Source organism: Tenrec ecaudatus, chromosome 3 (assembly GCF_050624435.1).
Source record: "Tenrec ecaudatus isolate mTenEca1 chromosome 3, mTenEca1.hap1, whole genome shotgun sequence".
NCBI classification, from domain to species: Eukaryota; Metazoa; Chordata; class Mammalia; order Afrosoricida; family Tenrecidae; genus Tenrec; species Tenrec ecaudatus.
Window position 1 is genome coordinate 107,893,537 of NC_134532.1, and position 25,090 is coordinate 107,918,626.

Here is a 25,090-nt window from a genome sequence, read left to right on the forward strand (position 1 = left end):
GGGTTTTCTGTTTGCTTGTTTCCTATTTGTGTTTTGTATGATTTTCTTATATGAAATCCAGGATAGATGATCTACAGATACAGTAACTGGATTGATAATTGCCTATTGGCAAGGCAGGGGAAGATGCAGGGTGGGGGTGAGGTGGGGTGATGGGGAGCTAACAACAATGAGTATGGGGATAAAATATTCTGCAGTTGATTGTGGTGATAACTGTACAAATCTTAATATGATTGAATGATTTAATTGCATAATTTGTGAAGTGTATGCCAATAAAGCTATTTTTAAAAGACTGATATCCTAGGCATTAGTGAGCTGAAATACACCAATTCCTTTAATAAAATCATTGATAAGAACTAGCCTGATAGCCTTGCCCAAGCCTAAGGGTACCAGGTTGGAAGGAGGGAAAAACTTATTGTTAGTAAACTACACAAAGGTCTATTGTGTTACCAATCCAGATAGTCTATGACTTATTCAGTTTCTATACAGAAGGTCTAGTCAAAGAAAGACGTTGACATATTTCATTACATTTCTCATGCTGGTTATTAAAGAAATAAAATATCCCCCTCTTTCCAAAATTGGTGGTGACATCTTTCTTGTCAATAGAGTGAATCTGAGGATCTGTGAGGTAGATGAGCCCTTTTCCATTACCAGTCACCCAACCTGGAAGAGAAACAAATGCATCTGAGTATCAAATTTCCTATAAATGTCAGTAAAATGCTTCAGGGAAAAAACTATATATATGTATATATTTATTTAAAGAAACTTAAACAACTTACTTATACTGTGGCCTATGATGCCAGGGTTATGTGTTGGGCTGCTAAGTTTGAAACTGCTAGTTGATCCCTGAGAGAAAGAGAAGGTTTTCTGCTCCTCTAAAGAGTTGCAGCCTCAGAAACCCACACGGGCAGCTCCGCTCGGTCTTGAAGGATTACTACGAGTTGGAATTGACTCAGTGGCAGTAAATTTTTTGAGTTATGCTTATTAAAATTATGGTAAGGGATTTGTTGTTAAATAGGACAGCCATCAGGAGCCCTGGTGGAGTATGCATTGGGATGCTAACAGGAAGGTCTGCAGTTTGAAACTACCAGTCACTCCATGGGAGAAAGATGGGGTATTCTACTCCATGAGGATTTACAACCTTGGAAACCCAAAGTTCTGCTTTGTCCTGTAGGGCCACTAGGCGTCAGAATCAACTTAGTGGCAGTGAGTTTGGTTTGTTTATTTTATTTTTGTTTTAGTTCAGTTATGTTTAATAGGGAAATATTAGTAAATATACTTGTAGTAGTTACATAATCTGGTGTCAACTTGAGACTATTAAGAGTGAAGCGGTGGAGTTAAGTCTGTCGATCAGGTCACAGCTTGATGGCCTCATTTGGTGGTGCTATAGAGATAAATAGTTCACTGGAGGCCAGACCCACACTCTGTTGACAAGCCACATGAGCTATACTGATGGAGCCAGAGCCCTGGAGCTGGAGGAGCCACGAGGAGACCCACACCAGTGCTGAAATGCTTCTACCGATACTGGATCCACAAGACTTTCTACCTACTAGCCTGTGATCTTCCTGCATTCAGTGTCATTGCATGTGTTGCATGAGTCTGAAGAGGAATTTATAGACTGATATTGGACATATGGGCTAATATCAGACTTATGGACTTGAACTGGATGGGGCTGGAATGTTTTCTTAATATGCGACTACTCTTTGATATAACACTCTTACACACATGAGTGCCTCTGGATTTGTTTCTGTAGTCAACCCAGATGAACACAATACCAGTCAAATATGGTACTCAGGTAAGAGATTTTCAAGGAAAGAGGGAAAAATGACATGCACTTACCCAATGTATCACTACTCTTGAGTTTATTTAGACTCTCAGAGACCCTATTAGATAAAATAGACCTACTCCATAGGGTTTCCATAGCTGTAAATCTTTATGTGAGCAGACACACTCATTCTCTCACAGAGCATCTGATGAATTTGAACCACCAACCCAGAGGTTAGCAGCCTGATAAATAATCTGTGATGCTACCTGGATCCTTAAAATGAACTTAGCATATTAAAATCATGATATTGATCTCTCACTACTGCACCTAAACCTATGATATTGGCGATTTCTTTCCTATTCAGAAGTTTCTTTAGTGCTCTAGTCAATTTATATACTTATCCATTTACTCAGTAAATATATTTATTGTGTGCACATAGTCTACAAAGGGCTTTTGTAGACCGGGAATGCAGTAGGAGAGAACAAGTCAGTCTAAAATCCTTGCATCCTTTGAGCTAACTTCTTGTGATGGAGGGTAAGTCAATAAACAATATAAATTAGAGAAATATAGACTGTAAACAAAACAAAATTATATATTTACTATATAAATACATATAATATAAACCCAGTGCTTTCAAGTTGAATTCCAACTCAAGGGATTTCTGAAGGACAGGAGAGAACTGCTTCATAGAGTTTTCAAAGCATACATCTTCCCAGAAGTGTCCTGTGCCATCTTTCTGTTGCTGAGCTTTTGGAATGTGCCAATTGCAATGAGCATGTGCTTAAACTACTATTCCAATAGGACTTATTTTAAAATGTACGACCAGGTTTTATAGGGAAAGTCTTTTGAGGTGGTTACAAAATATTATTAAAAAAGTATACTAAATGTCATTTAGTATACAAGTACAGAAGAGTATGGGTTCCACTGCTGGTCTCTCAGATTGCCCAAGTGTGGTGACTTGCATATTTCTGTGAAGCTGGAAGGTGTCACTAGTATTTCAAATACCAGCAAGGTCAACCAAGAGGAACAGGCCTCAGGAGTGCTTCCGGAGGATGAAGATGATGTAGTTAAAGAGCTAAACAAAAAAGTTTGAAGGGCAGCTCGAGAGACAAGTAAAGTATTATTATAATGAAATGTTAGAAAAGCAAAAAGGAATAACTCATTCGGAATAAATTAACCTGGAAAAAAATTCGCACTTCTATTTGCAATATTGAAAGATCCTGAGTAAAATTTTGAACAACGTAGGAGGTATCAGAAGAAGATGGAAGGAATACAGAGGGTCACTGTACCAAAAAGAACTAGTTGAAGTTCAACCATTTCAAAAGGCAGCATGTGATCAAGAATCACTGGTACTGAAGGGAGAAGTCTAAGATGGACTGAAGGCAGCAGTGAAAACAGTTCAGGAACTGATGGAATACCAATTGAAAAGTCTCAACAAGCTGATGACTCATTGGAAGCACTCACTCTTCTATGCTAAGAAATCTGCAAAACAGCTGCTGGTTAACTGATTAGGAGCCATTGATATTTCACCCCTTTGAAAGAAATATGACTCAATATACAGTGGAAATTATTAAACAATATCACTAGGATCACAACCATTTAAAGATTTGGTGAAGATCATTGAACAACTGCTACAGTAGTGTAGCACCAGAAAGCTATCACAAATTCAGACCAGATTTAGGAATGGGCATTGCAGGAGTGAGATCATTGCTGATGTCAGGTGGATCTTGGCTGAAAGCGGAGTATACCAGAAACATCAGAACAAAACATTGCCTTGTCCAGTGCCATCCTCACAATTGTGCGTATGTTTGAGTTCATTCTTTTTTTGTTTTTTTTAATGAAAACATTTTAGGGGCTCATATAACTCTTATCACAATCCATACATACATCAATTGTGTAAAGCACATCTGTACATTCTTTGCCCTGATAATTTTAAACAAAAAATAATAAATCTTTTTATTGGGGCTCATACAACTCTTATCACAATCCATGAGTTCATTCTTTTAGCCATTGCATCAATCCATCTCCTTGATGGTCTCCTCCTCCTCCTTCTTTTTTTTCCTACCCCCTCTACTTTACCAAGCATGATACCTTTTTACAGGGACTGGTTTCTACTGATTTCATGTCCAAGGTATGCGAGACAAAATCCTACTACTTTTGCTTCCAAGGAGCATTCTGGCTATAGTTCTTGCAAAAAGGTCTGTTCTTTGAGCATTACTTTTAGTGCTACATTCAATATTCTTTACCAGTACAAGAATTCAAAATCCTCTTCAGTCTTCCTTATTCAATGTCCAACTTACACATACATATGAGGTGATTGAAATACCATTGCTAGGTCTGGCACTTTTTAGTCCTTAAAGTAATATCTTTGCTTTTCAATTCTTTTAAAAAATCATTTTTGGGGGGCTTATACAATTCTTATCACAATCCCTACATACATTCATTGTGTCAAGCACATCTGTACATTTGTTGCCATCATCATTCTCAAAACATTTGCTCTCCAGGACTTCCAGGAAAATGGTGACAGAGTAACACATACCAGAGGGACTCCACAGAATTCAGCCCAGGAGAGTTGCTTAGAGGGTTTACCTCAGTGGAGGCCGGCTGGGGCTTGAACTTGGCCCCGCCACTGTCTCTGCTAGAGCCGGGACTATTTGGAGCCTGTGGGGCAACTTGGTCTCAACACAGCCACAGTTTGCCACCACCTGCCCCGGGGTAGGGACTGAATCCTTGCAGCTCCACGGGCAGGGATCGAAGTTCAGCTATGTTGTTGCTCTTGTTTCCATCTCCTCTCTGCTCCCCACCCACCCCCCACCCCAGTCTTGGAGGGCTGCGCAGGGGCATTTTTTCAACACAGCCACAGCTTGCCTCTGCCGCATCTGCCTCTGAGCAGGGGCTAAACCCTTGCAGCTCCACTGGCAGTGATGGGGACTCAGCTACATTGTTGTGTTTGTTTTCATTTCTTCACTGTATACCTCCCACCACACCCCACACAGGCTCAGCGGGCTTGCTTTTTAACTCCCCCCCCTCCTTTTTGTCTCTTTCTTGGTCTCTCACACACTACTGCTAACCTTCAGACCACTCCCCTTAGCCTAGGGTATTTATTTATGCCTGTGCCACACCCAGCTAGGTGAGCTCCACCCTGTGGAGCTAGTCCGAGGTTAGGAAAGGCCCTGCTGACCTCCACCAGGGGATACTCTGCTCAACATTTTACAGGGGAATTCCTGCCTGTGTGCCTGGGGTCTTAAGGTAGCTCAGTCAACACTGCTCAATGTTCCAAGCTGCTGCAGGAACTTCTGCCCAACTTCCACAACACCAAAGCAGGCAAACCACCAGCCTTCTGGGTCACTTCCCTGAGAGGGAAGCCATAGGAGGATAAAGTGGTAGGTTAATTCCATAGTGAAATAAGCTGTAGGCAGTTTGAAGAAGCATTCCTATAAGTCTCCCAGAGAGAGCAGTGCTCTTCGACTCCCTGGAAAATGGCACCTCTAAAACAACACAATGCAAACAGCCATCAGCCCCAATGACCCGAACGAAAAAAACAGGAGAGACAAAAGGCAATCGCAGAAGATGTCTTGAACATAATGACATGCATAGAAAAAGCAGACATTGAGCTGCCACAGAAAGAAGTTTGCAGAATGCTACTTGGAGTCATACTGGATATGAGGGAAACAATGCAGGAGCAGGATGTAATTATAGAAGAGGTAAAAGCCATAAACCAAAGGGAAATACGGGAGTTTAAGGAGGAGATAACAAAAACCAGTAGCAGACTCACAGACCTTGAGAATCAACTAGAGGAATCAGAGAACCGCATCAGCGACTTGGAGGACAGCCAAGCAGACTTTAACAAACATGAACACAAATCTAGTAAGATTATCAGAGAAGCTGAAGAAAACTTAAGAACTATGTCTGATGCTATGAAGGGTAAGAACATTAGAATTATTGGCTTACCAGAGGAAGACACAACAAAGAAGTCATCTGCAACAATAGTGAGAGAATTCTTGGAGGAAAACTTCCCCAGCTTAATGAATGAAAACCAGGCAACCATTCAGGAGGCTGAAATAACACCAGCTAGACTGAATATCAAGAAGAAGTCACCAAGGCACATTATAGTTAAATTACCCAACTTTGAGGAAAAGGTGACAATCATGAGAGCAGCTAGGGAAAAACAAGCAATCACATATAAAGGTTCCCAAATAAGAATATGCTCAGACCTATTAGCAGAAACTATGAAGAAGAGGAGAGAGTGGAGTAACTATTCCAAAAATTGAAGGAAAACAATGCAAACCCAAGAATATTCTACCCAGCCAAATTATCAATCAAGATAGATGGGGAAGTAAGAGTCTTCCCAGACAAGGAAAACCTCAAAGAATACATTAGAAGAAACCCAGCCCTACAAAAGATCCTTGCCGACCCAGTATGGGCAGCAGAACAACACTTACCAAGCATAAATAAGAGACCACCACATAGAACAACCTCACCCAGAGGGCAAAAAAGAGAAAACAGACTTCAAGATAGCATTGACTTAAAGATGGAAAGAATTCAAAGGCTACTGAGGTCAGCTTAAAAAAAAAATGCAAAAGGGGCATAGGGAAAAAGCTACGGTATACAAACATTCCTGGGGTGAGTACCAGGTAATATGGCAGGGACCAGACAAAATACAGGGATACACATGGTAGACAGCTAAAAAGGAGGTGAGGAAAGGAAAAAAAATAATATAAAAGAAAAGGGTAGTGGGGCACAAGGCACTAACCCACCCAAGGGGAGGGTATTGTTTGTGTCTCCACAGGGAAAGAGGGACCAGACTTCAACCGGTGCTCCAAGATGTGAATGCAACATGCCGGCATGGAGTAGGAAACCAGTGGAGAGGTCTGGGGATCAGCCCCAACCCCAACTACTAAGTGGAACCCTGCCCTTATCCTCAGAAGAATTTATTTCAAAGGATGGCACTGAATCTACAGCTCCGGAAGATGGACATATCTGATTGGAGCACATGGGAGCAGATGAAGAGGAAGGAGGAAAGAGTGGAGTACATGATGGCCCACCAGGCCGTGAGGTCGATGGTCCCAATTAGAACAGTCAGTCGACAGAGAGGACCACATGGCTGGCCCCACTATGAGACATGATGCCCCTCACTGACCCATAGCCCTACAGGGGACAATACCAGAGACCCAGTGTGGGAATTGCACCCAATTGGATCCTGCCACACAGACACAAAACATTAAGGGGGTGCAACAGAACAGCAAGGGAATGGAGCGATGAGGTCCCCAGGGAATGTTGAAGGTGGACTTTGGGGCCAGTGTGTGGTGCCCCAACAGACTGGAGTAGAAAACACTCGTAAAGGCCAACAAACAATCCTTGAACTAACTACAAACTTTTTTTCTTGTTTTGCTTTGTTCTTTGCAATTGGTTTGTTGTTGTTGTTTTGTTGTATATTGTTGCTTGGCTTTGTTCTGTCTTAGTTGTGTGCATGTTATTATCTTTGCAGGTCTGTCTAAATAAGATAGGCTCGATGAACAAATGGAGGAGAAAACAACAGGACTGATAGTTCCAGGGGGACATGGGAGAGGATGAGGTGGGGTGAAAGGTAGTGGTGTTAATAAACCCAGGGACAAGAGAACAACAATCGATCCAAATCAGTGGTGAGGAGGGAGTGGGAGGTCTGGTTGGGCACGATCAAGGGTAATGTAACTAAGAGGAATTGCTGAAGCCGTGGTGGGGACTGAGCATGATAGTGGGACAGGAGGGAAGTCAAAGGAAATAGAAGGAAAATGCTGGGAGGCAAAGGGCATTTATAGAGGTCTAGATAAAGCCATGAACATATGCAAATATATTTAAACATGAGGATGGGAAAATAGATCTATGTGCATATATTTATAGGTTTAGTATTAAGGTAGCAGATGAACGTTGGGCCTCCACTCAAGTACTCCCTCAATGCAAGAATTCTTTCTTCTATTAAATTGGCATTCTATGATGCTCACCTTCTCTACACAACTGCTGAAGACAAAGAGCATGAACAACCAAATGTGGTGAAGAAAGCTGATGGTGCCTGGCTATCAAAAGTTATAGTGTCTGGGGTCTTAAAGACTTGAAGGTGAGCAAGTGGCCATCTGGCTCAGAAGGAATAAAGCCCACATGGAAGAAGCACACCAGCCTGTATGACCACGGTGCTGCAGGGATCAGTTATCAGGCATCAAAGAACAAAAAATCATATCATTTTGTGCTCACCTCCCTCATATGGCCGCTGAAGACAAATGGGTGCATACGAAAAGGTGGCGAAGAAAGCTGATTGTGTCCGGCTAGCAAAAGATATAGCATCTGGGGTCTTAAAGGCTTAAAGGTAAACAAGTGGCCATCTAGCTCAGAAGCAACAAAGCCCACATGGAAGAAGCACACCAGCCTGTACAATCACAAGGTGTCAAAGGGATCAGGTATCAGGCATCATCAAAACAAAAAATCTTCCCATAGTGAATGAGGTGGGGAGTGCAGAGTGGAGACCCAAAGCCTATTTATAGGCCCCTGGACATCCCCTTACAGAAGGGTCTTGGGGATGAGATGAGCCAGTCAGGATGTGATGTATCAACGATGAAAAATACAACTTTCCTCTAGTTCCTAAATTCCACCCCCCCCCCCCCCCACTGTCATGATCCAAAGCCTACCTTGCAAGTCTGGCTAGACTAGAGGATATACACTGGTACAGATGGGAACTGGAAACACAGGGAATCTAGGGTGGATGATCCCCTCAGGACCAGTGGTGTGAGTGGCGATCCTGGGAGGACATAGGGAGGGTGGGTTGGAAAGGAGGAACCGGTTACAAGGATCTACATATGACTTCCTCCCTCGGGGACAGACAACAGAAAAGTGGGTGAAGCAAGACGTGGGACAGCGAAAGATATGACAAAATCATAAATTATCAAGGATTCATGAGGGAGTGGGAGTGGGAGGGAGGGGAAAAATGAGGACCTGATACCAGGGGCTTGGGTGGAGAGCAAATGTTTTGAGAATGATGAGGGCAATGAATGTACAAATGCGCTTTACACAATTGATGTATGTATGGATTGTGATAAGATTTATACAAGCCCCTAATAAAATGATTTAAAAAACAAAACATTTGCTCTCCATTTGAACCCCTAATATCAGCTCCTCATTTTCCCACCTCTACTCTCCCTCCCTCATGAACACTCCATAATTCATAAATTATTATTACTTTGTCATATCTTACAGTCTGACGTCTCCCTTCACCCACTTTTCTGTTGTCCATCCCCCAGGAAGGAGGTTATATGTCGATCCTTATAATTGGTTCCCCCTTTCTATCTGACCTTCCCTCCATCCTCCAGGTATTGCCACTCTCACCACTGGTCCTGAAGGGGTCATCTGTCCTGGATTCGCTGTATTTCCAGTTCCTATCTGTACCTATTACATCCTCTGGTCTAGTGAGATTTGTAGGGTAGAATTGGGATCATGATAGTGGGGGGAGGAAGCATTTAAATACTAGAGGAAAGTTGTATGTTCATTGTTACTACTCTGCACCCTGACTGGCTCGTCTCCTCCCGCAACCCTTCAGTAAGGGAGTGTCCAGTTGCGTACAGATGGGCTTTGCATCTCCACTCTGCACTCACTCTCATTTACTATTTGATTTTTTGTTCTTTGATGCCTGATACCTGATCCCTTATACACCTCTTGGTCACACAGACTGGTGTGCTTCTTCCATGTGGGCTTTGATGTTTTTGAGCTAGATGGCCACTCGTTTACCTTCAAGCCTTTAAGACCCCAGACACTATATCTTTTGATTGCCAGGCAACATCAGCTTTCTTCACATCTGCTTATGCACCCGTTTGTCTTCAGCGATCGTGTTGGGAAGGTGTGCATCCTGGAATGTCAATTTACTAGAACAAATTGTTCTTGCACTGAGTAAGTACTTGAGTGGAGGTCCAATGTCCATCTGCTGCCTTACTACTAAATGTATAAATATATGCACGTAGATCTATTTCACCACCATCCTATATAAATATATTTACATATGTACATGTTTGTATTTAGACCTCTATAAATACCCTTTTGTCTCCTAGTTCCTTGCTCTATTTCCTTTTACTTTCCTTTTGTCCCACTATCATGCTCAGCCTTCATTTGGGTTTCAGTAATTTCTCTCGGTTACATTGCTTGCTGAATCCCTACCACACCTTTCACATCCCCCTTGCCATTAATTTTGGATCATTTGTTACTTCCCTGTCTCTGGGTTGGTCAACCCCACCTCCTTATCCCTGCCTTCCCCTCTCCCATGTCCCCCCGGAACCATTGGTCTCGGTGTTTTCTCCTCCAGACTGTTCATCCAGCCTATCTTATCTAGATTGATCTGTAAAGATAATAATATGCACCAAAAAACAAGACATAGCAAGACAAAGTGACAAAAGAGAACACAACGATGACAACAAAAAGAAAACCGATGACCCATAAAAGAATAAATTAATTTTTTTAAAAAAGAAAGGAAAAAATTTTAATTTTAAAAAGGAAGAAAAACCTGTAAATAGACCAAGGTCTGGTTTTTTACCTAGAAGCATGTCCTCCAGTAGAGTCCAATGGAGTGCCATGCTCTGGCCCCAGAGTCTATCCTTTGCACTCCCTCGGGAGCTCCCTGCTCTGCTTCCCCCATTGCTCTGCTGCACACTTTTCAATTCTTTATAGAAGTTTTGTGCAGCAGATTTCCTCAATGCAATGTGTCATTTCATCTCTTGACTGCTACTTCCATGAGCACTGATTGTGGATTCAAGCAGGATGACACTCTTGACAACTTCAACTTTTCTGTTCATCAGGATGATTGGCTCAATTGCGAGGATTTTTATGTTCTTCACATTGAGTTGTAACCAGTATTGAAGGCTGGCATCCCTACTCTTGATCAGCAAGTGTTTCAAGTCCTCTTCACTTTTAGAAAGTACATTTATTAATCAGCCTTCTTAAAATCCTAATGCAGCATTTTTCTTTATATAGTACAGCTTCTCAGATGACATGCTCAGAATACAATTGAAAAAGTATGGTGAGAGGATAAAACCCTGATTCACACCTTTTAAAAATTGTAAACTGTGTAGTACTACCGTATTCTGTTCCCACAACAGTCTCTTGATGCATGTACAGGTTCCACATGAACACAATGTAGTATTCTATAATCTCCACTCTTCTGAAGACTACAGTTTGTTATGGATCACACAATTGAATGTCTGTGCATAAATTAATGGCAAGTAAACATCTTTCTGGGATTCTCTTCTTTCAGCCAAGATCCATCATCTGACAGCAGCAATGATATTGCTTGTTCTACATCCTCTTCTGAATTTGGCCGGAAACTGTAACAGCTCCTTGTGAATGTATTTCTGCAACCAATGTTGAATGCTCTTCAGTAAAATTGTACATGCATGTGGTATCAATGATATTGTTCTATAATTTTTAATTCTTCTTTGAAATGGGTACAAATATGGATCTCTTCTAATCATTTGGCCAAACAACTGTCTTCCATATTTCTTGGCTTAGGAGAATGAGTGCTTCCAGTGCTTCATCAGCTTGCTGAAACACTTCAATCGGTTTTCCAACAGTTTCAGGTGCTTTGTTTTTCACTAAATAGCTTCAGGAAAGCCTTGAACTTCTTCCATCAGTACCACTGGTTCTCGATCATATATGAATATAGATTTTTCCTCATTTTGAGTCATTAACAATTCAGGCCCTAAAGGGTTTACTCCATCCATGTCATTATGGTCAACTCTATCTTGACAAGGCAGTTCTTCCTCAGGCATAGTTTGAGTGTCTTTCGATCTGAGGGCTCATCTTCTGGCACTCTCTCTGACAATGTTCCGCTGCTATTTCAAGGTTTTTAATATCTTACAGTGTTTTGAGGCTATCCAAGTAAAAAGTAGAAAGATATTCACCTGTATTGCATGGACTATGCAAAGGCATTCTTCTCTGTGGATCTGAAAAAATGATGGGTAGAATTGAGAAGAGCGAGGATTCTAGAAGACTTCATTGTGATCATGGAGAACTGTACAATCGTTAGAACAGAACAAGGGACTACTGAGTGGCTTCTAACCAGGAAAAGTGTTTATCTGGTGGTCCTTTCACCACGTTGAGTCAATCTATATTCTGATCAGATCATCTTAGAAGTTGGACTATATGAAGAAGAATCTAGCATCAGGCTCTAGGAAGGCTTATTAATCCAAACAGGAAGAAAACACTCAGCACATCTTAGCCTAAAAGAATTGGAGAAAAAAATGTAAGCCTCAATTTACAACATTGAAGGATTTTATGGGCAAAATACTGAACAATGTGGGAAACATGAAAAGAAGATTAAAAGAACACACAGAGCCAGTGCGCCAAAACCAATTAGTCAACATTCAGCCATTCCAAGAGCTAGCATATGACCAAGAGCACTGGTACTGAGGGACGACGTCTAAGCTGCATTGAAGGCATTGATTGAAACATGGCTCTTGGAACGAGTGAAATACCGATGGAAATGTTTCAACAAGCTGATGAAGCACTGGAAGTACTTATTCCAGGAAATTTGGAAGACAGCAGCTATCTGATCAACTAACTGGAAGAAATCCTTTCCTGTACCCTTCCAAAGGAAATTGTCCCAACAGAGTGAGAAAATTATAGAACAATATTATTGTTATCAAATGCAAGTAAAATTTTGCTGAATATCACTCAACAATGGTTGCAACAGTACATTCACAATGAGTCGTCAGAAATTCAGGCCGAATGCAGAAGAGGATGTGGGACAAAGAATATTATTGCTGCTGCCAGGTGGATCTTGGCAGAAAGGAGAGAATAGAGGAAGGTGTTTACTTGCCTTTTATTAACTGTGCAAAGACATTTGACTGCATGGACCATAACAAATTATGGATAGTCTTGAGGAGATTAGGAATCCCACACTACATTGTGCTCTTGTGAAACCTGTACATGGATCAAGAGGCAGATATGTGAACAGAATAATGGAATATTGGATGGTTTCAAATCAAGAAAGGTGTGCATCAGAGTTGTCTCTTCTTACTATACATAATATGTATGCTGAGCATATAATCTCAGAAATGGAACTATTTGAAGAAAAGTGCAGCATCAGGATTGTAGGAAGGCTTATTAACAACTTATGATAGGCATATGACATAAGCTTGCTCTCTCGCTGATGGAGATCAAGGGCAGTAACCTTGAGGTTTGAGGCCAATATAAAGAAAACCACAATCCTTACAACTGAGACTCTGCTCCCAGAACTATTTACAGCCCCAGGGTTCTAGGGTGGTTGTGAGTCAAAACCTACTGGACAGCAGTAGGTCTAACTCTTATAGAAGATTTAGACATTTTCTTCAACATCAAGTGCTACAGGTAGTGAAAGCAAATGACTTAATTAAAAACTGGGACAGTGTATTAAATAATGGCAGGCACAACTAGTTCTCAAGTTCACACTTACATATTAAAATTGAAAAAAATAATTCCCATTTTCCACATACCTTGCAAATCAACCACCACATCTCTATGTTTGGAAAACTCATAAGTAAAATGGCCATAAGCCAACCCATACTCAGTGGCTTCATATTCTGTCTTCACCACTCTCGTGTTATTCGATAATTTTACAAATTCTCCCAGCATATACGGTTCCACGCTGATACATCCCTTTATTGTCTTGTCCTCTAAAATCTGGGGAAAAAAACAAGAAACAGAAATGGGGAGGAAGCAGAACATTATAGTAAAGGCCTTGGGCTATGTAGTTAAGTAGCTTTGGGTTTGCACCTAGGCTTTGCCACTTGGGAGCATGGATATTTAACTGAAATTTCCGTTTCCTCGTCTATGATAGGGCTAAGTAAGAGCTACTTCAAAGGATTGTCAGTGGATCGTATGAGAAACATATCAAGTGCTTCCACTGTCTATGGCACATGGCGCTCTTGTTAGGTGACACTGAGTCAAGTTCTGACGCATAGCTGCCTTATGTACGACAGAATGAAACCCTGCCCAGGCCTCCATCATCCTCACAGTTGCAGCCACTGTGTCAATCTTTCTCCTGGACGGTCTTCCTCTTCTTCACTGCTCTTCTACGTTACCAAGCATGAAGTTCTTGGCATATGCTACAACCTAAAATTACTATCATTCTTTTATTGACAGGCTCATCCAAAAATTAGGTCTTTAGGTTACCTGTGTCCTGGCTTGCCAGCGAATGCATCTAGATCACACACTGGATTCTGGGTTAAAATTCCAGCTCCAGTATTTTTGCCATTTGTTTCAAAAGTTACAGTCGATGTTTACTATTAAATGCCTGGCCTAATGCAGTACTCCACATGAAAGAAACAAAGCAAAAACAGCAACACAACCCATTGCCATCGAATGCCTTTGGACATAGGTGCAAAACTGATGATCACTGTTCTCATTTTGAATTATAAAATATGGGTCTGATAGAGCTCCGATCCACCTTTATTGATTTTATTGTGTTTAACCTTGTATGCATAAAGTAGCTCATACTTGGGAGAGTGGAGCACTTTTAATTCAAAAGAGAGAGAAAACATATATTTAAAGCATTATCTTGGGGAAAAGCGATTAATCTCGATGGTCCCAGAAGGCAGAGCTGTGACCCACAGAGAGAAATCAGAACTGTGAATCAAAGCAAACAACTTCCTAATAATTAGGATTATTTGCATGTAAAATGGTGGTAATTTTTCTTACCAAAATGTTTAACTAACGGCTTAGTAGTCCCTTGGTTACAAGAGACAGGGACTAACACATGTAAAATGGGATTGGTGCATCTTATTGTGGAGATAATTTGTATTATATATGATCTTTACAGTATTTTCTCAGAAGGCCCAGAGGCAATGCAAGAGGAAAGCATGGTAAACATGCTAACTTGACCAAGTGAGATCACATACCAGGATGGATTGATATTTAAGGGAAGATCCGCAGGGCTGCATTCATTCAAGGTGGGAAGGTGTCATATTTCTTGCAGATGAAGCAGAGAGGAGACTGATAACTGAGTTTATGGGCTTTCACAGAATGAAGTGGAGATGAGCAGGTGGGTAATAGAAATCTACCCCAATGCACAAGGAGCACCAATATTATAGTGGTTACTTGTTGGGCTATAGTCCGTATGGTTAGCAGTTCAAGACCACCACTAGCTCCAAGAGAGAAGACTAGGCTTTCTTACCGTTTCCGAACTCACAGGGGTTGCTATGAGTCAGCATTGACTCTGTGGCAGTGAGTTTGGTGAGTTTAACCTAATTCATATGTGCAGGCCTGTTTAACTGGCCCCTTGCTTTTCTTAAACTTACCAGTAGTATTGCAGATGGAATATAGAATATCTGTGTTGGAATCTTTTGTTCATAGAGTCTCTTATTAAATTCTGTCACATAGTGCTGTGCAGTCATCTGCCGCTCCACGTCAGTGAAGTGGTGCCAGAGCTCCTTCTGCTCCTTATACTCTTTCCCAACGTATCTGTGAATGGAGAGAAGCCACACGAAGAGACGCAAAAGTAATTTCACTCACTGCAGAGTGAGGGAGAGACCAAAAGAGATATGCACAAGTGCTTGACACTTGACTCAAAAGAGATATGCAAAGGTACCTTCCCAACACAATCACTGAAGACAAAATGGATGTATAAGCAAATGTGGTGAAGAAAGCTGATGGTGCCTGGCTATCAAAAGATATAGTGTCTGGGGTCTTATGGAAGCAAGACAACTTCATCATTCTTCCACAGTGAGCAATGCTTGATTTTCATCCACAAGTGCTTCAAGTCTGCCTCACTTTCAGCCAGCAAGGTTGTGTTATCTACTTATCTCAGGTTAATAAGTTTTCCTACAATCCCAATGCTGCATTCCTCTTTATGTAATCCAGCTTCTCTGGATATTTGCTCAGCATATACATTGAATAAATATGGTGAGAGGATACAACCCTGACACACACCTTTCTTGACTTTACGCCATTCAGTATTATCTTATTTGGTTTACACAATTGCTTTTTGATTCATGTACAGGTTCAGCATGTACAATGATGTGTTCTTGAATTCTCATTCTTCTCAAAACTATCCATAATTTATAATGGTCCACACAGTCTAATGCATTTGCATGGTCAATCACACAAGTGAACATTTTTCTGTTATCCTCTTCTTTAAACCAAGATCCATCTGACATCAGCCATCATATCCCTTGTCCCATGTCCTCTTCTGAACCTGTCCTGAACTTCTGGAAGCCCCCTGTCAATGTACTGCTGCAATCATTGTTGAATGATCTTCAGCAAAACTTTACTTGTATGTGATATCATGATATTGTTCTATAATTTGCATATTCTGCTTGGTCACCTTTCTTTGAATAGGTACAAGAAAGTATTTTCTACAGTCAGTTAGCCAAGTAGCTGTCTTCCAAAATTTCTTGGTTTAGATGAATGAGTGTTTTTGAGTGTTTCATTAGCTGTGTAGACATCTCAATCGGTGGTTCATCAGTTCCTGGAGCCTTGTTTTTTGCTAATGCTTACAGTATGTCTTGACCTTCAGTACCATTGATTCTTGCTCATATGCTACCTTCTGAAATTGTTGAAACCAACATTAAGTCCAAGATATGGGACCATTCCTTGGGGAGATCAACCAGCTACTTGGTGGTAGGTTGATTACATAGGACCACTTCCATCATGGAGGGGACAGCGTTCTGTTCTTATTGGAATAGACACCTACTCTGGATATGGATTTGCCTTCCCTGCAGGTGATGCTTCTGCCAAAACTACTATTCGTGGACTTACAGAATGCCTCATCCACCAGCATGGCATACCACATAGAACTGCTTCAGATCAAGGAATTCACTTTACAGCAAATACAGTACGACAATGGGCCCATTCCCATGGAATCCACTGGTCATATCATGTCCCTCATCATCCTGAAGCTGCTGGCTTGATAGAACAGTGGAATGGGCTCCTAAAGACACAATTACGGCGCCAACTAGGTGGCAACAAATTGTGGGGCTGGGGCAATGTTCTCCAGGAATCTGTATATGCTTTAAACCAGTGGCCAATATATGGCGTTGTGTCTCCAATAGCCAGAATTCATGGGTCCAGGGACCAAGGGATGGAAGCTGGAGTGGCACTACTCACTAGTGATCCACTTGCAGCATATTTGTTTCCTGTCCCAGCAACCCTGTGTTCCTCAGGCCTAGAGGTCCTGGTCCCGAAGGAAAGAACTCTCCCACCTGGAAACACAGCATGGATTCCACTGAACTGGCAGCTGAGAATGCCCCCCTGGCCACTTTGAGTTTCTCATGTCTTTGGATCAACAGGTCAGGAAGGGTGTCACTGTACTAAGTGGTGTGATGATCCTGATAACCAAGGAGAAATTGGACTGGTGCTACATAATGGAGGGAAAGAGGAATATGTCTGGAATCCAGGAGATCCCATAGGCCGACTCTTAGTGTTACCATGCCCTGTGATTAAAGTAAATGGTAAGTTACAGCAACCCAATCCTGACAGGACTTATAATGACCCAGACCCCTCAGGAATGAAGGTCTGGGTCACCCTGCCAGGCCAAAAACCACAGCCAGCTGAGGTGCTTGCTGAGGGCAAAGGTAATACAGAACGGGTAGCAGTAGAAGGTAGTTCTACCTATCAATTACGACCATGTGATCAATTGCAAAAGCGAGGTTTGTAATTGTCAATGTATTTTCTTTTTATGTGATTATTGCATATCTTTCCTTTGTTCAGGTATGATATATCAGATACAATTTGACTCACTGTGTTTTCATTTATATGTATGACAGATGATTGATGATGAGTATAAGTGTGATTTCATCAATGTCTGGAAATTATATAAGTATATATGGCTAAAGAATTGTGTACAGGTGCCAGGTTGGCAAGAGGTGCATTGAGATAGTTAGTTTATTGTTCCAGCCTGGCCGATAAACACAAGTGGGATTAATTGAAGGGCGGAGAGATAAATGGTTTGGTGAGCCTCACCTTTCTTTTCTCTCACTCTTTAATCATTGGACCAGAATGCAGCTGCCTTGCTTGTTCTGTGCCTCGATTTAAAGGGCACACTACCTGTGGAACACCTAGCCTGTGGACTGTGTCACTGTACGTTAAGGTCTCTTTAAGCCCACATGATTGGAATGTACATCTCTGGAGCTGGGGACCGACAGTTGGTGACCTGCCTTGCTGTTTGCTGCCTGGGTATATATAATGCAACTCTCTCTACAGAGGAGGAACTGGTGGCCCTCAAGCCTTAAAGGACTGCTAGTGTCTCACTGCTTTATAATTTAACTGTTAATTTCTTGTATTGTATATCTATCTGTATATAATTTTACGGTTCATTTCTTATGTTATCTATCTATCTATCTATCTATCTATCTATCTATCTATCTATCTATCTAATTACTAGAAATTTGGTTTTGTCTCCCTAGAGAACCCTGTCTAACACATTTTGGTACCAGGAGTGCTTCTAGAGAATTAAAACCATAAATATGGGTTTCTTAAATCTTCTCTCCAACCTGATTAGTCTTAACAGCACTAATGCTAGTTCAACACCCCAAAGCACGGATGAGTCTGCTACTCTTTCTAATCCATGGTGTGAAGTAGCAAAGATAATGCCTAAAGTAGCACCACCGAAAGATGAGATGCTGCTTAAAGGAGAGGCTCTGAGTGATCGCATGTTTGATATTTTCCAGGACTTTTCTAAGGATGACAAGTAGAGGGAAGCTGGTTGGCTGGCCCTTCCTACAATGGGAAGTGTGATTAAGGAGAGGGATGATCTCAGAGCCTCAAAAGCACGCCTCAGGTGCAGACTAACGGATTTGAAAAGTTCCATCTGTGGCACAAAGGAGAATCTTCTCTCCTCTAGTAAAAGAGCTGACATTGCTGAGAACCAGGTCCAGAGTCTGAATTACAATGGCAGCTGAATTGCAGATCTAGAGTAGTGTCTGAAACCAAAGTTGAATTAGTTCTTTCTGTTACCCTGACTATATTCGTTCCATCTTCTTTTGATGTTCCCTTCAATTTTTGCCCATAGAATCTTTTGAGATTTACAACTCAAGGCTTGACTATTTCTTCTTTGGTTCTTTCAGCTTAAGATATGTTGAGTGGTTCTTCCCTTTTGGTTTTCCATCTCTAGATCTTGGAACATTTCATTACACGTCTTTTCTTTGTCTTCTCTAGCTGTCCTTTGAGGTTTTCTGTCCAGAAAGTTTCTGTCTTTGAATTCGACATCTCTTCCATTTGCCATAGTTCTTCTGCAATTAAGAACACGTTTCAGTCTCTTCTGACATCCACTTTGACCTTTTTCTTTTGCCTTTTTAACGACTTTTGCTTTCTTCATGTATGATACTCTTGATATCCTCTCACAAATGTTCTGATGCTTGAACTCTTTGCTGTAGCCATTTTGTCAATCCATCTCATTGAGGGTCTTCCTGTCCTTCTCAAAAGTCAAATGGGATAGACTCAAGGTCATATTTTGGCTCTTGTGGACTTGTGTTAATTTTCTTCAACTTCAATCTGAACTTGAATATGAGCAGTTGATGGTCTGTCTGTTCCATAGTTGCCCCTGCCCTCGTTTTAGCTGTTAATAATGAGTTTCTCCTTCATTTCTTCACACAGATAATAGTGCATTTGATTTCTGTGAATTCTATCTGGAGAAGTCCATGTATGTCGTTACCATTTATGCTATTGAACAAAAGTATTTACGATAAGGAAGTAGTTGGTCTTGCAACTTTACAGTAAGTGCATTTATGTGCTTTCCATTATCCATTAACTTTTTGAAGAAAACTTTACAAATCACAATGTATTTTTGCTGTTTAATGAATACTTCAATTTCTTTTACCCTTTAAAGCGTTGTTTTAATTTGGGTAGACAACAGGATCAAGTGTAAATGAAAAGTTTTGGCTAATGTTGTTGTTATTGCTAGGTGCCATCAAGTGGGTTTCAACTCATGCGACCCTACTCACCACACTGAGGGGCCTGCACCGTCCTCACAACCGTTCCTGTGCTGGAGCTCATTGGTGTGGCCACTGGGTCAGCCGTCTCCAGGGGCCTTCCTCTCTTTCGCTGTGCTCCCACTCTACCAAACATGAGGTCCTTCTCTAGGAACTGATCTCTCCTGACAACATGTCCAAAGGACGTGAGATCAAGTCTTGCCATCCTTTCTTCTAAGAAGCATTCTGGCTGCATTTTTCCCCCAGAAAGACTTGTTTTTTTTGGGCAGCCCATGACACTTTCAATATTCTGTGCCAGCATCAATTCTTCTTCAGTCTTTCTTACTTAATGTCCAACTGTCACAGGCATATAAGGCCATTAAAAAAGACGTGGCTTGGGTCAGGCTCACCTTAGTCCTCAAAGTAACATCCTTGATTTTCAACACTCTAAAGAATTCTTATGCAGCAGACTTACCTAATGCAGTGCATCTTTTGATCTCGATATCATTTAAAATGCATACATGTTGCAAAAATATACCTCAAACTCAATAAGAATCACTTGAATCACTAATGTTCCTGTGAGATTTCATCAAGAAAAAAGACCAAACAAAATCGTCCAACTCCACAATGAAGTAGGATTTTACAAGATGACTTTTTCTCTAAGGATTCTTGGTTCAGTACTTTGTGTGGAGAGTCTTCAAACTCTTTCTATTTGATGTGTAAGTTTTATCACTAGTGGTTCCCTCCCCATCCCCCTACACCAAACTTCTCTGGAAGCTGTCCCAAAGCTTCAGCAATCACATCCGCCCGGAGACAGGCTTCATCCCTGGAGTCGGAAGCTCTCTGCACCCTTCTTGCAGGCTTACTAAATTACTTAAGATGTGACTTTCATGGTCTACTTAGCCTTTTTGTACACATTTTTTTTAGTGAGAGTCTTTAAGAATCTTTGTTCTGGCATGTCCAGAAACTACATTTAAGAAATCTATACAGTCGGGTGAATAATGTTTCCTTAATGGATTTGAAAATAGGTACATAAAGGATCCAGTACAACAGATAATCTACCATGGATTAACTGGATTAATTAAACACATAGTGTTTAATTAATTTATCAATTAATTAGAAGGAGGAAGAGGAAATCAGAAAACATATATTTTGGCCACTTCTTTCAACTATTTCAGCCACTCAGGAATTGTTAGTTAGCAGAGTGTAAATTAGTTTTTTAACATGAATGGTATAGGTCGTTTTATGCAATACCTCCCCAGAATTTCTTCCTGATGAAGATAATGAACCCAAAAGGCCCTTCTTTGCTTTCCTTTCTTCTTAACATTCAGGTAGTCCCCCAAATATACAGCCGTTTCCTGGGCTGTCCACAACTCAGATTTCTTGGAATACTTTAACAGAAGAGCATCTAGAAAAACAGTTTGATGACAGTGGGTTTAGTTGGGAAGGCACAAGATTATGATTCATGAGCAGTTTCATCTCAAGTTCTTTACTCCTTGATACACTTTCTTCACTTCTAACCTCTGCCCCCCTTTTTTTCTTTGCCATTTCTAAGTTGTTATTAGACACATTTGACACTGTGGGATTGCCCCAACTCAGGCTCTGGAAGTGAACTTGGGCTGCCCCTTAAGCATGTGTAGCTGCTCAATCCAAGTAGAGTTGGGACCTGACCAGCTCATCAACCGACAAGAACTCTCTGAGGTGAACAGGTGTGAAAATCTCTGCCCAACAGAAGAATGATATTTAACTCGGTAAAATACTGTCCCCCTAGAATTTGAAGGGGGAAAAATAGTGAAGCCAGCTGATTGGTAATGAGTATCAAAAGAGAAGATAGATGCTGAGTCGAAGATATGTATAGATAGATGGTATGTATAAATAGATGGTATTTATAGATAGATGATATGTATAGATAGATGATATGTGCAGATGGATGATATGTATAGATAGACCATTGAGATGGTTGGCAATGACCATTCAAAGCTGCTTTCCACCCTGATTGGGGGCTCTTGCTAAGTCCCCTGAGATTCACGTCTCTTCACGGCCTCCCACCTCCTCACAATAGGTTCTCATAACATGGGGTAACCTGAACCACTTTCTAGTCTTTGTAAACGTTAGGACCCACCATAAAAAATGTGAGGGAGCCCCATAGAGGGTGTACAGTCCTCCATATACTCCCACGGCACAAAAGGAGCCTATGCCTTGCAAGAGGGTGAAGTGGGCAACATCACAGTTACACTGATAAGGGCATACGTACTGTGCGCTTGGTGGAGTTGACTGGGCTTAAACACTCCTGTATTCTCCAGCCGTCGAAACAGCCAATCATGCTTCACTCCTGCTAAGAGTTTGGCAAAGTCATCAGGCTCCAGAGTACGAGCTGCCAGGATCTCTTGCCTTGTCTTTCCTGGCAATGAAACGAAAGAGCTTCCACTGGAATTCAGGATGGACCAAGGGCTGTCCCCATCACAAGAGCCACTGGAAAACACAGATGATCCGGAACGCCATGCCAAGGATGAGCTGGAGTTCTGGCTGTAGTTTAGCATGTTTCCAGGTGGATCCCCTTCCTCTGTGGTAGTGCAGTCCTCGTTAGGGACGGGGGAAGGAATGTTGACAGAGGAATTGGAAGTCTCAGCCCCAAGAGGTGGCCTCATCGCTTTCAGCTGATGAGGGGCACATCTACTCGTGGAGTGAGCACCTGGGTGGTCCCGCAGTTGGCTCTCCTTCTCCACTGTGGTGGCATCAGGGTGGATGGGCTGCTCTTTGGCTGAGCAACCACCTCCATTTCCTAGGTCACAATTTTGGCCAGGCCAGTAGGACGTGAATGAGCTACATGTTGACATGGAGTCATCCACGACATTTGCAAAGTCGAGGGGCACATCTTCTGTATTTTCTGCTGCCTTGTCTTTTCCGCCAACCCAGAAGGGTCCACTTTTAAATGTGAGTCCTGTGTCTCTTTTACTGATTTCTTCTTTCTCCTCTTCCCCATGTCTCTCTTCAGCACTGTGGATAATTTCTGCCTTTTCTTCTAAGATGTTTTCCACCTGGACTAATGAACACGTGGGTATGTTCTTAGGCCTGTTAAGATCACAAGATGCCCAAGGCGCAGAACCACATGACAACCTGGGAGGAGCAGAAGCATGTCTGGCTTCTAGATTTCTGATATCCTGGGTATCCCCTGGGCCACCTTTTAATCGCTCTGTAGCAGAGGTGAAGAACATGCCTGTTCCGTTGGGAGGAGAGACGCTTGTCAAGGGCATGGGCCCAGGTAGTTGTCTTTGAGCAGAGTCGACATTGCCAGCCTGGCACCCCTGGAGAGAAAGGTGACTCTCTGAAGAGAAGGCATCCACCACGCGGTTTCCCTCCTTGCTTCCCGGCTCTTCAGAGAAGGCGGTGGAACACTGCGTGTCCACAAGATCTTCTTGGTTAGCTTCTTTTTCATCTGACTGATCAGCATCGTAATTGGCTTCCTCCCAACTTGTAGAAGAACTGAGCCCTGATAACTTGCTCCAAGAACTAGAACTCTGGCTGTCATTCAGAGACGAGTTCAAAACAGCTCCCCGGCCATTGGTGCAGCCTGGCGGCTCCGTCTCAACCTCCCCATCTTTATCCAGAGCCTCTCGAAATGCATCCGAATGCACCCAGTTTTTCCGTCCCGGGCCCCGCAGCGGTTTCCCCTGCCCATTCCTGCCCGCTGGGGAGGAAGGCATTCTTCTGCCTTGTTGATGAGGTGGTTGCTCGTCAGCAGTGCTCACAGTGTCGGCGCTTTTTGTCTCTGTTTTCAGAGCAGTGACACAGACCCCTCTCCCTTGGGGTCTGCTTTTGCTGCTCTCGCAAGTGCTGTCAAAAACCTCACAGACCGAAGTATGGTGCTGGGAATAGGCTTCCAGGATTTCTTGGAAATCCACTTGCCCGGGCAAGAGGACCTTATCCCAGGAGCTCACGAAGCCCTCGGGGACGTAAGACCTGCCCTTCTGTTCACAACCGTGCTCTACAGTTGGGAAGCTTTCGACTTGTAAATGATCCTTCACCCGGGTGACAGCTGACATGATTTCCCGAGACAGGCTGGCTCGGTCCTGGCCCTCGGATGAAGCACTGAACGAGTACAACTTTCCCACCGCCTCAGCACACAGCCGACGGGCTGCGGCGACCGCCTCGGTGTCTCCCCGGAGCCGCCGGTGCACCGTGGTGAGACAGAAGGCAGCTTTGACAAACGTATGGAGCTCCTGCTTCCCAGCAACTAGTTCCTCGTCTCGCTTGGTGAGGAGGCCCATTTCAAAGGCCTCTTTGGCTTCATACAGATACACACTTTTCATTTCCGGAGGGCAGTCACCGGAGCTGCTGTACGACAGGAAGCACGTGCCGCGGATAGTCTAAGGAAAACACGAATCGCACAGCGGAGTCAGAAACCGGGAGTCAGGAGACCCGTTGCCTGTCTAGAGGCCAGACAATAGACACGCTGAAGGAAAGCATCCAAATGCCCGATGAAAATGTTGGGGAAAACGCACACGGGAAGACCGAATTAAGGAACTGGGGTGGTTTTGATGTATCAGGAGGAGGGGCGGGGATAGGTGTGATTGATTGGCAGGAAGGGTAGGGCATTCCCTTGAACTACCAACCTATTGTAGCCCTGATATGTTTTGAGGAAAGTTGATCAATGTGTTGCTGTTTCTTGTCTTGTGCACATAGGTTCTATGCACCAGGCCCAGACACGGTCATGGCATGTTTCTGTGAAAGCAAGGCTGCTGTGTGTAAACACATCACTCATTTACTGCATCAGTACAACATGAGAGGTATCTTAACATGACACATGGTCTGGAAAACCAATTCCAGAGATTTACACTCACTCTCTAGGGCTAATGTAGGAATGTGTATTTTGAAAGGGCTTCCTGGGTGACTCTGGTGGTCAGGTAGGCTAAGGAACCATTGCTCTGAAGCACAGCAGGTTATATCTCATAGTCCCACCAAAAAGCTGCCCCTGGATGGATCAAAGCTTTCCATACAGGGAGCCTGGCCACCACAGGCAACCACGTGACACAAAGCCTATTTACCACGATTAGCCATTCCCTCTCCCTAGCTCTGCGGAGAACTCTGGGGAAAAGGTACAGTGAGGGCTCCCTTCTTTACCATGGCGGTGAGAACAAAGAGGGGTGTGTACGGGGTGAAGGCAGCCGCCAGCTTGCAGACTTCTGCCGCCGAGAGCAAGTGGTGGTCGAACTCCCGTAGGAGACCCTGCGGACAAGCAAGAGGCAAAGCAGAACGCAGGTGAGTGCTTATTCATCAGCAGAAGACAAGCAGGCTGGGAAATCATTTCGCTTTTGTCTCAAGTTCTGATGGGGTCCTGTCCCTTATCACATGTCAGAACAGAATGTCAATGAGCTTAGCTCTTTGGTTGGAGATGTGAGGAGCGCCAGTCAAAACACAAAATGAGTAAAATGGT

At 42.6% G+C, this 25,090-nt stretch overlaps 1 protein-coding gene across 2 annotated transcripts in view; it reads right to left on the reverse strand.

The window, feature by feature from the left end:
* Positions 1-308: 308 nt before the first annotated feature.
* Positions 309-25,090, reverse strand: part of ALPK1 (alpha kinase 1) — a 153,131-nt gene continuing 128,349 nt past the window's right edge. For both annotated transcript variants that reach the window (XM_075543912.1, XM_075543911.1), the window contains 6 exons: positions 24,778-24,882; positions 21,911-24,023; positions 20,911-21,064; positions 15,049-15,211; positions 13,246-13,432; positions 309-660 (listed from right to left, as the gene is read on the reverse strand). In XM_075543912.1, the coding sequence (XP_075400027.1) occupies positions 479-660; positions 13,246-13,432; positions 15,049-15,211; positions 20,911-21,064; positions 21,911-24,023; positions 24,778-24,882 (2,904 nt within the window). In that variant the 3' untranslated portion in view covers positions 309-478. The remainder of the gene's footprint in view (positions 661-13,245; positions 13,433-15,048; positions 15,212-20,910; positions 21,065-21,910; positions 24,024-24,777; positions 24,883-25,090) is intronic.